Source organism: Astatotilapia calliptera, chromosome 8, assembly GCF_964374335.1.
Source record: "Astatotilapia calliptera chromosome 8, fAstCal68.1, whole genome shotgun sequence".
In the NCBI taxonomy this organism is placed as follows: domain Eukaryota; kingdom Metazoa; phylum Chordata; class Actinopteri; order Cichliformes; family Cichlidae; genus Astatotilapia; species Astatotilapia calliptera.
In genome coordinates this window covers 10,857,388-10,873,709 of record NC_137429.1, presented here as the reverse complement: position 1 = coordinate 10,873,709, position 16,322 = coordinate 10,857,388, and the positions used below count along the sequence as shown (strand labels likewise).

The window sequence follows — 16,322 nt, the reverse complement described above, 5'->3', positions numbered from 1 at the left end:
TTGCTGGGTATATTTTAGCTCACAGCCCCTTTGTCGTCACACAGCGAATGCATCCGCTTCTCCCAAAATAGACAGCACTGATATGCCCCCGTGAAATGTTTACCCTTTTCAAAAGACTGATAATCTTCTCTATGAAATTTGTTTGTTACGCTTCTAGGGAGTCCAAGACAAAAATACAGTGTCAGAATTTGTCACCTGAGGGAAAAGTCACTGGAAACCAAATGGCAATCACAATTTAAAAGACAGACTATGACGGGGAAGATTTACTGACTTACTGAGGCATTTGTGGACTGGTACCAATCTGGGATGGCGATATGGTGGTTGAACATTTTACGAGGAGCCCACTTCTTTGCCTCAACTGCCCACAGAATAGCGTTAAGATCAGGAAAGTTATGGTGAATGTCGATTCCATCGTTGCTCCATCGACCCAGAGACCAGCCGATGAGCTCGGAGCCCTGCGTAAAACAAAAGAAAACCACAATATTTGGAAAATTCAAAGACAGTGGGAACACAAATCTATGATCACAGATGGAATTCTGTCAGCGGCGGAGGTGGGAAGTGTGGAGTTATCATTAAGAGGCTTAGCAGAGGTATCAAGCCAGGCACAGGAGGGGCAGGGGTTGCAGAGACTGATCAAAAAATCCTGTGGTCCATCCGCACAGTTTGCCAAACAAACAACATGCTGTCGAGTGGAAGGTCATCACCTGCAAGCAAAAAGGGCTTAAAGCTGCTTTAAGTATTTTGTTTTGTTTTTTTATCACTGCAACACAGTTTAAAGCATCCTTAATAAAAATTTATGGAAGATATCTGTCCCTCCCTACCTTCTTGCATGCCAAAACAGCATTTTGGGGCAAAGTCGCCATGCTTTTATTTGACTGATGATCCATGCAGCTTTAAACCCATCAAAATTAAAGTTAGTGGTCTTGTTTGCCAAAATATCTGATCAGAACTGGTGGCTGCCGAGTGCCATGGCAACTCATTTTTATTTGACAATATAAAGCCTAAATTTTTAATCTGTGTTCCGAGCTTGGTTAACCCATTTGTTACATCTTTCTTTTTGATCATTGCTTGTTTGGGAGTGGACACTGATAGTGTTTGCTGAAACTAATTGGCTATGGTTTGATGAGACTTGGGGCTAGCAGGAGCCAACTCAAACTTAAAGGGTATGTAGAGCCACAGGACCAAATGCTAAGTTGAGATGCAGAGCTGAGCATTTAGTTTAAATGAATGCAGCAGTTTTCATGTTACATAAGACTTTTATACACTGAACAAAAGAAACTGTGATCCAAGAAACTATTTTTAAAAAGTCAAGTATGAAAAAAGCACTAAAACTTTATAATACAGCCCACAACTAAGGGCATAATCCCCTATAATTAAATGCCATGTCAACATATTTTATTTGAAATTATAATGTAATTATATTTATCTACAAATACCTAAAGGTAGGTACACTAGAATAAGGGGGTAAAAAGTCTAATTTTTACAGGAAACAAAGAAATAATTGTAATGTAAGTAATTGTAAGTAATCGTAGGGCTTCTGCAACTGTTGTTGCAATTTGGCTTTATATAAATACCATAAAAAGCTTTAATCCATGGCACCACAGTGTAGTAGTCATTCACCTAACAAGCTAAAGTTTCCTTGTTTTCCTGGGAGGAGACACAAATCCCTTTGGGATTGCATCAGAAAGGGCAGCTGGCGTAAAAGAAATCTGTCAAATCAAACATACACAGCTACCTGCTGTGCCAACCCTGGTGAATAAGTGAGCTACCAAAAGTAGCTTCTTCTTAAAAAAAAACTTTAATCACTTTAATCAGTCAGGAAAACAATAACTTTTAAAAAAACTGGCTTGCCTGCTGCCTTTATATAAGCGTCACAGGGTTCAGTAGCTTCATCTCTTTTAACTTTGCATGTACTGAAGTAAAACATGACCCTGAAACTGGTTGTTAGCTTTTGTGAAAAGTGTGTTACAGTATGTGCTCACATTGAATGATGTACAGAAAACGAACAAACTAATTTTCCAGCACCACATGCACTTTTATTAGGAGGAGACCAAGCAGAGAGATGCTGCTTTCACCAGAGGCCAGATCGTGGTAGGAGGTCACAAATGGCTGTCTTGCAGACCTACCACTTCAAAGGCTTTCTCGTACCCATCAGGGTTGACAGATGGCAGTAGATGGATTCTAGTCTCTTCCACCAGGTGACGTATCCGCTGGTTGCCAGATAGGTACTCCAGGCACATGAACTGCATCAGCAGGAGGAGCAGTTCTCGTCCCAACACCTCATTACCATGCAATCCTGCCGTGTAACGAAACTCTGGTTCGCCTAATCAACAGTTTCACATTAAGGGAGAGATGGAGAGAGAGAACAGATGGAAATTTATAGAGCCATCACTACAACTGTAGAAAGAAAATAACTCTTAGGAACACTGTGTGTCTTTGATGTTCCTTTTTTCTGCATTATATTCAGCAATCATAATCCACTTACTTAACTACTCACCAACTTCATGTTCTCCCGGATTGTCAGAGATCTCGATCGCATACAATTTGAGGCCACTCTGACTTTTTCCTATGTTATAGATCCGGGTTATGTTGGGACACATTTCATTAACCACCTTCATAAGCTGTGGAAAGCAAATAATGAGGCATTAGCTACTGATACTCTATATAAAATCTGACCTAAATGTGAGAGCTAATATCTACTGCAGAACTCACATTATCTTTGGGGCTCCGAAAAACTACTTTCAGAGGTACAAGAGATCAAAAAATACATTTATTTAAATAGCTAGGTGGAATTTTTGTGGTATTTACAGCTGAGATACAAAATTTTCAAAGTCACAGAAGTGCTCAGAGGGACAGAAAATCACGGCACATCAGTCATTTCATGACAAGACAACAGCTGTCATCTTCTGAAAGCTGCCCAACAAGCGAGCAAATCGACCTTGAGTTGAGATTGTTTTGACAACTGCTGTTTTCAAGATAATGAGCAAACTGTTAGGCTCATCATATGCACTAGTTTAAAGTTTCACATTTTTTAATCAGAAAATGGTGACGAGTGGGTTTGGTCACAAATTTGTCTGCTTCTTCACATTTGTCTGAGGAAACAGATAAAGCTTGTTTTGAGTTGCATGGATTATGTTGTATATCATCAATCAATCAATCAATCAATTAATCTTTATTTATAAAGCACTTTTCATACAAAAAATGTAGCACAAAGTGCTTTACATGGTTAAAAGCAGCCCACCCCGCCCTCCAACTCACTCCCCACACTCTCATTAACATAAACGATGTGAATACACACATCCCCCCCCCTCCACACACACACACACGCACACTTAAAGAGTAAAATTGGGCTTGGTACGCATGAGCCAAGTGAGGAAACACTATCACAGGGAGCCGTCTGCACCGGGAGCCGGTCACAGATCGCAGCCTCCAGGCTGGGCACACAGCAGGAGGGAGGGATCACAGCCCCGGTGCAGAGAGCGCCCTCTGAGGAAACACTGGAGATATGACACAATAGGATATATACAGGGTAAAAAGATGAAATAAATAAGAATGGGATACAATATAAAGTAAGAAGATAAAAAATGAATAAGAATAAAATCAATCATAACTGCAAATGCCTCCTACATGTTGTAACCTGGCATGCACCTCATTGGAAATTTCACATCTGCATGCCAGGTTACAGACTATAAAGATCCATCACTTAAATCTAAATCAATAGTTACACTAAGTTTCTTAAATGTCCACTGAGAGCTGGCATCCAGAAGTGAGTTAATCTGCATACGTTTGCTTAAAATATTCAAATTTAATGATTAAATTAACAAATTAGCACATATTAAAAATATATATTTTTGGTTTAGACAAAGTTTAAGCAAAGTGATGCCTTGGCTGTTCGCAAGAGGTCACCTTAGCTAATTCACTGAACTGGGTCTCTCTACCTTGTTTGTGTTATTAGTGCCCTTTGGAGCAATTGTGATTAGTTTGAGTTTTATTGCTAACAACTTGTTCAAGAGCACTAATTCAATCTATCTATCTATCTTAATAATGGCATTGCTTAGTTGTAAGAACATGTGCACATATCCTTAAAATATAAAAATAAATGACACTCCAGAAACACATTCTCCAGTGCTGTGTTAAAGCCCTTATTTGATAACACTGCAGCCAGTGTGAGGGGCTTTGCAGCAGCAGTCAAGGCAATTATGAAGCCTGCAAGAAAGGCCCATTGAATGTCCCCCACAGAGGCAGATTAAAATAGAAATAATTATTGTATACTCCTCTTTGTAAGAGTGGTGACACAAAGAAAATGTGCAGTTGGAGAAAGACTAACTAGCTGTTAAGTAAAGAAACCCCAGTAATGTCAGACATTTGTGTGTGCTAGCTCTTTCAGCTGCAGCAGAAGTTATTAGCCGGTCATGGGGTTTAAATCAAGTCTGTGTTTAACGTAACTTCTCATGTAAATCATTAAACAAACGTCTGCTTTTTATTGATAGAAATATAGGATCCTAAGTCTCAGCTCAATAAAGCACAGCATGCCCTTGATAAATAAACCTGGGCTGTTATTTACCATGATCACTGGGGGACAATCTGCCTTAGAAGAAGGAATCTTTTGCCCACTTCTCTGTAATTTTTTCTTACGGAAACATAATAAAACAGAACACAGCGCATGCTATATGCTTAAACTTTCTACTTACGCTAAAGCTGTTATCAAAGAGAAGCATCTCTGCCACCGTGTTCTTGGGCAATATTAATTTAGAGCGTGAAAAGTGCTCTTTCCTCACCATTTATAATGTCTTTTCACTGTCTGTGTTTGGCAATATCAGTAATCCCAAGGGCGCTGTATTATAATCAGCTGTGGTTTACAGAAAGGACAGTCCTTGAGCATCATAACGGATATCTTGTTCATTCCCTTCATTGGACACGTGCTTTATTCGGGAAGCCGCAAAGGGCTATTTCCAATTTAAAGTTCTGGCACAGCAGTATTTAAACAGCAACAGATGAAGGGGAGATATGGTACATACAAGAAGAAGCAAAATGCCAAGGGTGCAAGAGCCCTACAAAAGGAGTTTTAAAAATAGCCTTTCTTTATGGAGGCCTATTGGTGCTTGAACTTCCTGTGTGAGACATGTTGGCTTTAAAAGAAAAGAAAGCAAAGAAAAGCAGAAACTTTGATATTTCTATAATATAATTTCAGGCACTCACAGCAGCTTTCTAAAGACTCATACATAGCAGTCTGAGTGTGTTAAAGAGCAGTTCAGAGCACCTGTAGTCGAATGTTTGACACATAGAACTGCTACATTAGAGATAATTACAATTCACAGTCACCCTGGCAGAGTGTACGCAGTGACAAATACAGCTGTCCTCCTTCTCAGTACAAACTAGGCTTCTGCTCTTGACAACTATATGAATAAGTAATGTCACAAGCAGAGATGCTTTATGAATTTTTATGTGGCTGGCACTGTTCGCTTCATTTGTTACACTTGTACACTTTGTTCTTGCAAAGGACACAACTTGTCTAGTGTTGGCTCGAAGTTATACGCCATTTTTATTGCTTCACGCTCTGGTCTGAATAAGAAATAGGTTGAGTCTTTTCTCTTTTTTTACTACTGGTCTGCTTACTGTAACTCACCTGCCTCATTTCTTTGTAGCTGTGATGTCTGAAGTCCAAGTCATCTGTTGTTATGACTTCATTGCGTCTGTGATAATAATTATTTGGATCTGGAATCAGAAGACATACAGTTACTGGTTTTTAAAGATTAAAAAGCTTCAGAAAGATTTAAAATTTGCTCTCTTGGTTTCAGTTTAGGTTTAGCCTGTGCAAAATGAAAACATTTTCTTTCTTGTCTTGTCCTGTCTTTTGCACCAACAGTGTCATGATTACTGTGGATAATCTCTGCAGATAGAAAACCTTTAACTGGGAAAAGCAAAAGTAAATGCATAAAAGCAAAATCTTCCCTGCGAGAAAAATTAAGGACTAATTGTATCTGCTTTGTCCATACAAACCCGTCACCTGGCATAGGACAACCAAGGATCTCCACTCGCATACAGATGCTGCCCCTGGTAAACCAAGAGCGAGGGTTAATTCGAATGTATCGACTGACCACAGGTTCTGGGAAGATGTTCCGGACTGGGATCTCTTTTTCCCTGTTGCCCTTGAATATCTACTGAGACAAAAAGATAGACTTACATAAAATAAATGCTAAAGAGGCTTTTAAAATATATATATAAACAACCAAAATATTATAAATATAAATACTTATTAAAAGAAAAAAGAGGTTGTACAGTTAGAACCTGAAAAGACCAACGAAAAATATAAAAACACACATAAATGCACCTGTACAATGTCATGAGACTTTGATACCACTGGGAGTTTATTGTAAATTTTAACACCCACGGTTGGAGCTGTAATCCGCACCTTTTGGCATTTTGAAAGACCAACAGAACAGTTTGGCATTTGGCTCAAAAGGTGGATGAGAGGGAGGCTTGTAGCAGACATTAAATTACCATAGGGATATTATCTCCCACACTGATGACATCACCAGCCAAGGGAGTGCACAGTTACACCAAAATTTAATTAACTGGGATGTGAACCACAGAGGGAGCAATGAGGATATGATTTTCCACAAAAATATTAACTTGATCCGATTTGCATGTGCAGAAGAGATTATTAATCTTTCCTTTTTTCTTTCTTGCTTTCTTTCTTTCAGCTGTATTTGGTTTCTGTCTATTCAGTTACATAAACTGCAGAAGTGTTAAGTGGGGAGAAAGATCCATCTCTGACAATGAGCCAGGATGAAGTTCCTATCTGCTTCAGCATCCGCACTGTTTTTCTATTGCACTTCAGCTAAGCTAAGAAATAACCAGGCGTCTAAATCTCTCTGTGTAATTACTCTGTAGCCTTTTTTAAAAAATGGTTCCATCCAAACATGGACACGGAAAACAAGAATCCTTATTAAGCTATGGTTAATAGGAATATTAACAGTATAAGTATTTTTCAGTATGATACATATGTCAGAAGACTTTAAATACACAATACTGTATGAAAGTCTTGAGTGGAAAAACAGTATAAGAGTTTTTGCAATTCTAACGAGCTTGAAAGTCAATATTTGGTTGGATAGTGGCTGATTGATTTCATTGTATGTTTTTCTATGCAAGTATGTTTTAGTGCATTGGAGTGTGTTTGGCATCATTGTTGTGCTGAAAAACAAAGCTGTTGCCATTCAGATGCTGTCCACATGGTATTGCATGTTGGATCGAAATCTAATCTAATGAATCATAATTCTGTGAAATTTGAAGATCGCCAATACAGCTGACTGAGATACAGCTCTAAACAAGTCTCCATCGTCTTTTATAGATGGAGTAGACACTCACTGTTGTAGCTCTCTCCTGACCACAAATTGGATTTGTCACTCCAGAAGTCCTGTTGCCACTGATTTTCAGTCCTGTTTTTGCGTAATTAGAAATACCTCAGCCTTTTATCCCCGTTTCCCTTCTTTAAGAACGACTTATTCACAGAAAATCTTCCACTGAGCCCATTTCTAATAAAAAGCAGATGTATCAGCTGAAAGGCCAGATGCAAAAAAGAAATTCAGAAAAGCCTGAAAAACCTCAGAAGAAAGTCTGGCTCCTTGTCCAAAATATAAAGAAATGAGGGGTGGATAAAGCACTTTAAATGTCTAGATTGTTACTCACCAAGTCTTCTGAGCCATTGTTCAGTGTTATCCAGGTATGGCTGTCATTGCTAAACATGACCTTGTACGAGGTGACCCAATCACTCCTGTTAAAAATTATAAGAATAAGGGAGAAATGTCATTTGAGGCAGTGCATTAGAAAACTGCACTGCAACTATGAAATCAAGATTTTTTGTAGAGTATTAATCATGTTGAATAAAAGGAGCATTCAGGCCTAGACCAAGCAGTGTGTCAGATTCACTGGGGGTCTAGTGGGAAACACTCAATTATAATATCAGGCTTAAGAAGTTATCTTATTTAGATGGGTTCTGTGCTCTGAAAACCTTCTGTCTTTTAGTCATTTTAATCTATTTTCCAGGCTTTTCCAGGCATCACTTGAGCTCTATTAATCTCCTTAAAGACTAAATGTCATGATTCGTTGTGTGGCAGGCAGGAGAAGGACCCAAGATGCAGACTCACAGACACGGGGATAAACTTAAAGATCACAGTTTTAATGCTGGCTTAAAGGTGAAACACAAAACAGTACTGAACTAAACTGGAAAAACTAAACATGAGATGTACCAGGAACCACGGGGAGAATAACACACAACATGAGGGAGAACGCGACGCCGAACAGAGGAAGACGCAGACAGAAATACACAGAGGGTTAACGAGGAAAGTGGGAACACACGGGGAACACAGCTGACACAGATAACCATAACGAGACAGGGCGGGGTGAACATAACACTGACGGGAGACGGGCAGAGTCAAACAGGAAGTACACAGAGGTTCAGACAGGAGGAGAGAGCACGGGGAGAACACAGACATAACAGGCTGGGGAAAACATGGAATAAAACACGAAAGGGGACAAGGGCTCATGAATACATAGAGGGGCACACAGGGGGTGAGAGTCACAAAGGGAAAGCACACAGGGAACAACATAACAGGGCAACTCAGGAAACAGAACCTAAACAGGGAACTAAATACAAAAATACAAGAGAACTAAGAATACTGGGCCAACACGGCCCAGGACCATGACACTAAAATCTATTAGTGCACTCTTGTAACTTGCTCACGCTGTTTAATCCATCACAGTGAGCATCAAATCTGTAAGACTGAGGACAATATGCATCAATCCTTCCTAGAGTTACACCATACGAACTTTTAAAACCAGGCCTCGACGGCATTATCATAGAACAATCGGGGCCATTACACAATTTTTCTTTAGGGAGATGTTGGTGGGCTACGTTGCACATTTGAAACTCACCATGTTGACTGTTACATAGGCAGACTCCTGCAATTAAACATAAACATACTGAAAAATAAATGGTGAACTGAAAAAACTCAGTTATACATATTTCTATGCAAACTAAAATAAACTAAACAGAAAGAAATGTAAAAAATAAAAAAGAGGAATTTTATAAATATGAGAACAGAGGAGAAGTAATTAATGAAGTGTGCAAATATACCAGCCATGTCCTTTAGAGGTACTTTATGTTGAACACAGACAGGTGAGACATCATTCAGTACAATGCCTTTTAAATATGCCTATATAAAGAACTCACAGATGGCTTAATGTCCCATAACACCAGACAGACCTCTAACCAAAGTCTGCAGTATGTAGGTTGGCAGTAACTCCCTTGTGCCTCCTATGCTTCTGGATAAAGACATCAGTGCTGAGCTGGTCTAGCCTGGTAAGAATTCCCAGCTCTGTTAATTAAAGCACTGTTATAGAAGGAAGCCCCTGAGCTGGCACTGCAGACAGTTACATACCCTACAGAGCTAATTGCAGAGAAATTCTGTCTCGGGCATCTGTGTCTTCTGTGCCATTAGGTTGCACCAGCATTGAAGGGAAATTACAAACACAACTTGGTAAAGTCTCTCACCTTGCTCTCTGACTACATAGCAGTTTTCTACAAAGTCTGTGCCACCCAGTCCACTTAATAAGTACAAAGGTCTGAAGTGTTCAAATAACATTGTTGAGGGAAGTTGAGAAAGGTAGATGGCAGGGGAAAATCTGCTGGCCTTCTCGCTTAAATGCAAATGTGGTCCTCAGTTCCCTCCAGTTTTCCACTTTCTTGTTGTCAAAATTGCTTTAACACTTATTCTAACAATTTATTTAAGGCTTTTAGGCTTAATAGATAAGTACTGCTGTCCATCAGTCCGGAAGGGCTTATAAGGGCATTTCCACATAACGTGAAGTCCACCATACTGCAGTTAAAAATATTATTCACAAGTGGAAAACATTTGCCAATCTTCTTGGGACTGAATGTCCCAACAAATTCACCCCAAGGTCAGACCACGCAATGCTCAAAGATCTTTTTAAAAACAAAAAGTCTAAAAACAACATCGCAGACTCTGCAAGTCTTGTTTAGGATGTTAAAAGTTAAAGATTATGACAGTACAATTAGAAAAAGTTTGAATGAGTATGGCTTGTTTGAAAAGACTGGTGGGAGAACACCTCCTCTCTCTAAAAAGACATCAGCAGCATGACTTAGGTTTAAAAAGTTGCATGTGAACAAACCACAAGATTTCTGGAACAATGTACTTTGGACAGACCAGACCAAAGTGGAGACTGGTCATAATGCACAGTGCCACATTTGGCGAAAACCACACAGCATATCAGCACAAACACCTCATACCAGCTGTGAAGCACGGAGCTGGGTTTGTTTTGGGTTTGTTTTGCAGCCACAGAACCCTGGAAATTCTCAGTCATTGAGTCAAACATGAACTCCCCCGTACACCAAGTATTCTGGAGGCAAATGTGAGCCCATCTGTCCAATAGCTAAAGCTTGGCCACAATTGTATCATGAAAAAGACAATGATCCCAAGCACAGCAACAAATCTACAACAGAATGACTAAACCAGAAGAGAAGTCTAGACCTCAACCTGACTGACATGCTGTAGTGTGACCTTAAGAGAGCTGTGTGTAAACGACCACCTGCAAACCCTAATAAAATAGAGCAATGTTGTAAAGAAGAATGGACTAAAACGCCTCCATGATGTGACAGACTGATACTGAACAGTTACTTCGACATACGCAGCTAAAAGTGGTCCTAGAAGCTGGTAAATCATGGCATGTGCGTAGTTTTTCAGAGCACTGCTTCTGTTTTGTGGCTTCATTTTTGTTAAAATATTGACATGATGAAATTTGTTTATTTATGTTTATGTCATTTTAAAAACTTCAGAAGCTGCTACAGTACCAGACGATTTTTGGTTATGTCCTGATATATAAAACCTTGGAATTGACAGAGTGTGTGCTTTCTTTACAAAGGCTGTCAGTTTGTAAGTAATAAATTGACCAGATTGAAAAAGTAGAACACATATAGTATCATTCAGTCTAATGTTGGCCCATTTTGTTACCTTTTTGGCTACATGGGATGCAATCAAATCTAGTTTAAATATAGTTTTTTCACATTTGTGGGTCTCTGGTAGCAGAAAAGCTCTTTTGATGTACTAACATGTATAGTTGCAGTTTTGTATAACAAAAAATGAAGATGACAAGGTGTTGTGGAATGTGTTTGAAATGTTTTTTACCATTCTTACACACATGCTTACACACAAAATGACTGAAACAAAGCTGCGGCAGTTTCATAAATCAGTTGATACAAACCTAGATAACTTTCACTCCACCTAGGGTGACTTACCCACAGTGAAGTGTTTGTTTCCTGCTCTGTGCTGTGGAAAACACCCTGATTTGATTTTAAAATGGCTTTAAAAACAGTATACACTGCGGCACAGTAATTGAAGCAATAGTGACTTGTAGGTGGTTTCTAAATTTAAGAGTAAACGCATGTGTGGATACTCAAAGAAGACCTGGCACACTTGTTGTTCAGATGTAGCAGTGGGAGGTGGGAGATATTTATAATTAAGTACATAAGACTCCACTGAGCCATTATGGTGCTGCAGTTTTTGTTTTACATATAGCTGCACACTCTTTCTAAAAGCATTTTTAAATAATAATGCCTACTTGTTGCATCTCTTTTTCCCTCTACATCTGACTGTGTTCAACAAGTCCATAAGGCTGTACAGTCTCTCTCCTCTGATGTGTTATTTCTAAAAATGTGGTGACCTTTTAAGAGTAATGAAAGAATCAGGCTGCACTCCAATCAGTCATATTCATAAATCCTTAATCCCACTGTGAGGGGATCAGAAAAGCCTCATGAAAAGGCCAAACACCAGTGAAGGTTCGGTGCCATGTAGACAAGATTGAAAAGCTTGTTTTGTTTATGTTCGTGGAGTTAAATTTTCCAGATGGATTCAAGGGAAAATCCAAGAATTTCGGAATGGTTATGTCCGTCTACGTTCAGTTTTATTACGGAGAGTCATTTTGAAACTTGTGCAACATGTAAACTGTTTTATGACCATTTACTGTGCTTGAGTTTGTATTAGCAACGTTAAGGGCGCGGCTCCATGAGTGGCAAAGCTAAATCTGTGACTCTGCCATGCGAGATTTACAGATTCATACTGAAACAGTATAATGTCATACTGTACTGAACAATAACTGCATAAGAGCAGAGAAACAACATCTGCAAAGCAAAAGGATTCTCAATATTTACTCTTGATGGAAAATTATTCAAGTTTCTCTATTCAAAGTTCAGGTAAATGGTTGCATGATAATGTTTTCAGTCTTGATTTTATCTCCCTGTTGTATAAAACATAAAAAGGACTTAATCAAGGTAAGTGGTTAATGCAAAGATTGCCTACATTCATAAACATTACATAACACTGCGCTTGATATTCAGTTATAAATCTCCTTGCAGATTTTCTTTAGAATTTTTTTCACAAATATATCAAAACAGGCTCCAATAGCCTGCATAAAATCCATCCCACATATTTATCCTGTTATGTTTCATGGACAAGAACAATCTAGATCCTCACTGTGCAACCATCTGCAACTCTCCATACATGTCTGCTGGGTTCCTACTCACGACCAGAGGGAGCTCCTGCCTTGTGTGATGACCCCAGTGAACTTTGTCAGCCTCCTGGCATCCACCTCAAACCACTGTAGAGTGTCATCTCTCCCAGCACACCAGGCCCCGTCATAGAGGTCATCTTCATAAAGGCCAGCCTGCAGGTCAGAAAAAGCCAATTTAATTCCACGTGCGCTTACAGTCTGAATATGGTCCAACACACTGACTGGGAACATTTTTTCTTTTATAAAATTCTAATTAAAACTTACTATTGAAGTGTTTTATAATGGAGACAGTGAAGTGTGAAGAATATCTTCTGAAATAAGGTGTATTAACTATAAATTTTACTATGTACGTACAAGCCTACTCTTTTTTTCTGTCACATAAAAAGAGCGAACAAGAGAAAAAAACAGAGCCAGTGAAGCAGAGTTATAGGAATGAGCACGTCTATAAAACAGGGCTCAGTGTTGAAAACTGTCCTTCCTCTCCTGCAACTCTTTCCAAATCCCACCATTTCTGTTTTTGTGTAACTCTTTTAGTATGATGTACGAATCTGGTGCAATAGCTGAAAATGTTGCACTGATTATAAGGGATCAAATGCTACTCTGTAAAGCCTGTGCTGTACCAGTCAACACACTGGCTCAGAGTATGAACACTCATTTTCATATTGCATGCTTACAGGCTTGACTGTTTATTTTTATCATCTAAATTTAAACATTAGAATGAGATACTTCACTACAGATGTTAAGGGCATGGAGTCATTTCCTCCTTACCATGACTTTCACATGCTTTAATCAGAAAGATTAGGATGTTAAAGGCCATAATATAAATTCAACAGCTGATCCTAATTCCAGTTACAAAGGGGTTAGGCAAGGAAAGGGAAGATACATTAACTTATGAAATCCAACAGACATGTGAATGTCTTTATATGCTTCTTTAATTTATATTAGTGTGTAAAAATGTCTTGAGTCACTCCTCATTTCTTTATATTTTCCTTCCACAGAGTGAGAGTTTGTTGCAGGTTTTTAAGTTGTGTTCATTATAGTTCTCCAGGCTTTCTTTCAGCCAACATTTTCCTTGACCCTGACATTTTCAGGAAATATTTTTTGTTCTTGTTTGCTAAGGCAGTTAACACTGACTGACAAATTACTAAAGAATAAAAAAGACACCTAACTCAGGCATGAACCAGTGTTGTGTCTACACATAACAGACAACTTAGGAAAGAATCAATTTTAAATTGTATTTTTAGGCACTTTGTTACTAAACACTAATTTCTTTCGTCAAAGCAGCAAAAAGTGCCAAAGATATCACAGCTTGGCCTATATGAAATAGTATGTTTGTACCAATGAAGCTCTGTTTTCACTTCTATTTATCTTTGCATGTTTTGCTGCATTTTACTAGAATAACATAATGAAATATAGAGGGACTCAAGAGTTTTGCACAGTATTTGAGCCATAAGAATATTTGGCTTATTTGAATTAAACACCTGGTTCATAGATGACATTTGTAGTCTCTTTTATGTTCTGTTTGTCAGCCAGTTAGAAGGGCGTCTCGAGATATTTTAATGAAAGATGAAATGCGCTGGCTACAGAAAAAAATATTGACTCCCGTATCACGTGTCTTGTCCAGGTGCAGGCAGTGAGACCTTTTCATGAACTATTTAGTAGAATAAAAGAAAGATGGCACATCACTTCATACAGTATGTTCTGCTACCAGATGGAGACTCCGTTTTGAAACATTACATGTATTACAGATACAAAATTTATATAGGGCTTACTTTTCCTGGTTTTGCTTTCTTTCAATTTTGTTCCTCCATAGATTTTCCTTCTAATGCATGTCTTTCAAACTATAGTTAGGGGTTAGGGTTATATATAGTTATCTTATAGTAGTGTTTTATGTATAGTTAAATGAATCCCAGCTCTTTCAGTATCTTTCATCTAAACAACATATAACACTGAGCACAGGCCTGAGTCAACAGACATCTGCTTTTTGTGCTCCTCCTTATTCTCTTGACACCATCTGTCTTTCTATCATATCTGCGCTTACACACGCACGCACACACACACATACACAAACACAACAAATCCTCTGTTTTGTCGTTTGCCATTTAATGTCGTCTTGAGTGGATTAAGTGTATTTGTGCGTGTCATTAATTGTGCAGATAGATTTGGGGCGGTGGAGCTTGCAGAATGTTAGGTTAGCTGCACACTGCATGCAGGCTAATGCACTCAAAGCAAAGCTTGCACTAACAGGAAACACTTCTCTTCTCCCAGATGCCAGTTATTTTTTATTAGGTTTGGGGATGTGCCCCTAGTTTGATGGTAACCTTATTACTTTCACTGTTTAGTTAGCTTTGGGGTATTAAAATATTCAGTGAGCTGAAACAAGAGGATAATGTCATTCAATCTTACAAGGGAAAAGCCAAGTTATCACAGCTCACATCGTTGAGTGCAGCTTAAATATGGATTAAAAATAATACTATCTTTCAATCTTATTTTTTTGTATTTATAATATGGAGCCGGAAAGAAAATGCCTTCACAAAATGTTAAAGCTTCCGAGGAAAGACGAGATAGCCCAGGGTATAATACGAGTCCCAACATTTCTGGTAAGTCTGCTATGCCAACACTTTACATTTCCGTCTCACCTGAATGTTAAGGCGACCTCTGTGTGCACCAAGGCCATAGCGTTTGGTAGATGATGCATGAAGCTGAAAATCATCAATCTTCAATGACTCCAGTCCAATGGGAGGGCATTCTAGGTAATGAGAATTACAAATTGGCTTGTGATGGTAATGTTATGTATCATGTGCAGCTGTGGTAGAAAGTTGCTTTTTGCAGAGTATGCAGATGCCCTGAGTCAGACACAATGCATCTGTATAGCTTGAGTAAACAGTAAGGTACAGTTTAGACTTTTCACAAGAAAATTAGAGGATCTAATGATACAACACATAGTTTTATGTGACCACTTTCATTCTAGTAAAAGGAACAATTCTCAACCTTTATCATAGCTGTTGGTGATCATTTTGTGCCTCAGTCCAACTTAGCATAGGGGTCTCACATGAACTACATTTACTTTAGCAGTCTCACAGTGTGATCTTTGTTTTGATTGTTAAACTGATATGAATTCCAAAATGTGTCAGCCTTCACGGGTGATTAATGACTCTGCTTTGAACGCTTGCTTTTTATAATTTAGCAAAGCACACCTATCAAAGTCATCAATCTACACCCTGAATACATGATTAAATAGCTAAAACGACTAAAGCGATATCAGTATCCCGAAGGAAGGAAAAAAAGGGGAAATTGCAGCAGCTACTGCTTTTAGCCTGCTGATAACTTTTTAATGTTATAAATGAGAACACGGCTTGATTTGGGGGGGGGGAAGGTCTATTTTCATTGTTTTAACATGCATTAACCTGCACTAAATAATGAGAATATCAGATAAAAATGAAAACAGATGTTTCTATAACTTGTTTTTTTATGTTCTTTGGCGTAAAGCTAGGGTTAGAATTATGGGAAATTAAAATTAAAATAGATAAAACCATAACCACAATAAAACATCATCTTGAAATTTTATCTCTTATATGGATCAGGCCAAAGAAACTTTCAAGATGTGGCTTCCATTGTGGGATCATTTCCTGCAATGCAACCTGAGCCAACCCTTTCAGATAAACTTCACAACCACCATGTGTGTCATTTTGTTTTTGAACTCTTTCTATAAGCTGAAGGTAAAGTAATACTAATTG

General features: G+C 38.5%; 1 protein-coding gene across 1 annotated transcript in view; it reads right to left on the bottom strand.

The window, feature by feature from the left end:
- cpxm2 (carboxypeptidase X (M14 family), member 2) overlaps window positions 1–16,322 on the bottom strand; it is a 29,084-nt gene that overhangs the window by 6,271 nt on the left and 6,491 nt on the right. Inside the window, exons 3-10 of the mRNA XM_026178458.2 lie at window positions 15,225–15,334; window positions 12,599–12,738; window positions 7,690–7,774; window positions 6,008–6,158; window positions 5,627–5,715; window positions 2,498–2,621; window positions 2,127–2,323; window positions 276–455 (exon numbers count right to left, since the gene is read on the bottom strand). Of these exons, the coding sequence (XP_026034243.1) occupies window positions 276–455; window positions 2,127–2,323; window positions 2,498–2,621; window positions 5,627–5,715; window positions 6,008–6,158; window positions 7,690–7,774; window positions 12,599–12,738; window positions 15,225–15,334 (1,076 nt within the window). The remainder of the gene's footprint in view (window positions 1–275; window positions 456–2,126; window positions 2,324–2,497; window positions 2,622–5,626; window positions 5,716–6,007; window positions 6,159–7,689; window positions 7,775–12,598; window positions 12,739–15,224; window positions 15,335–16,322) is intronic.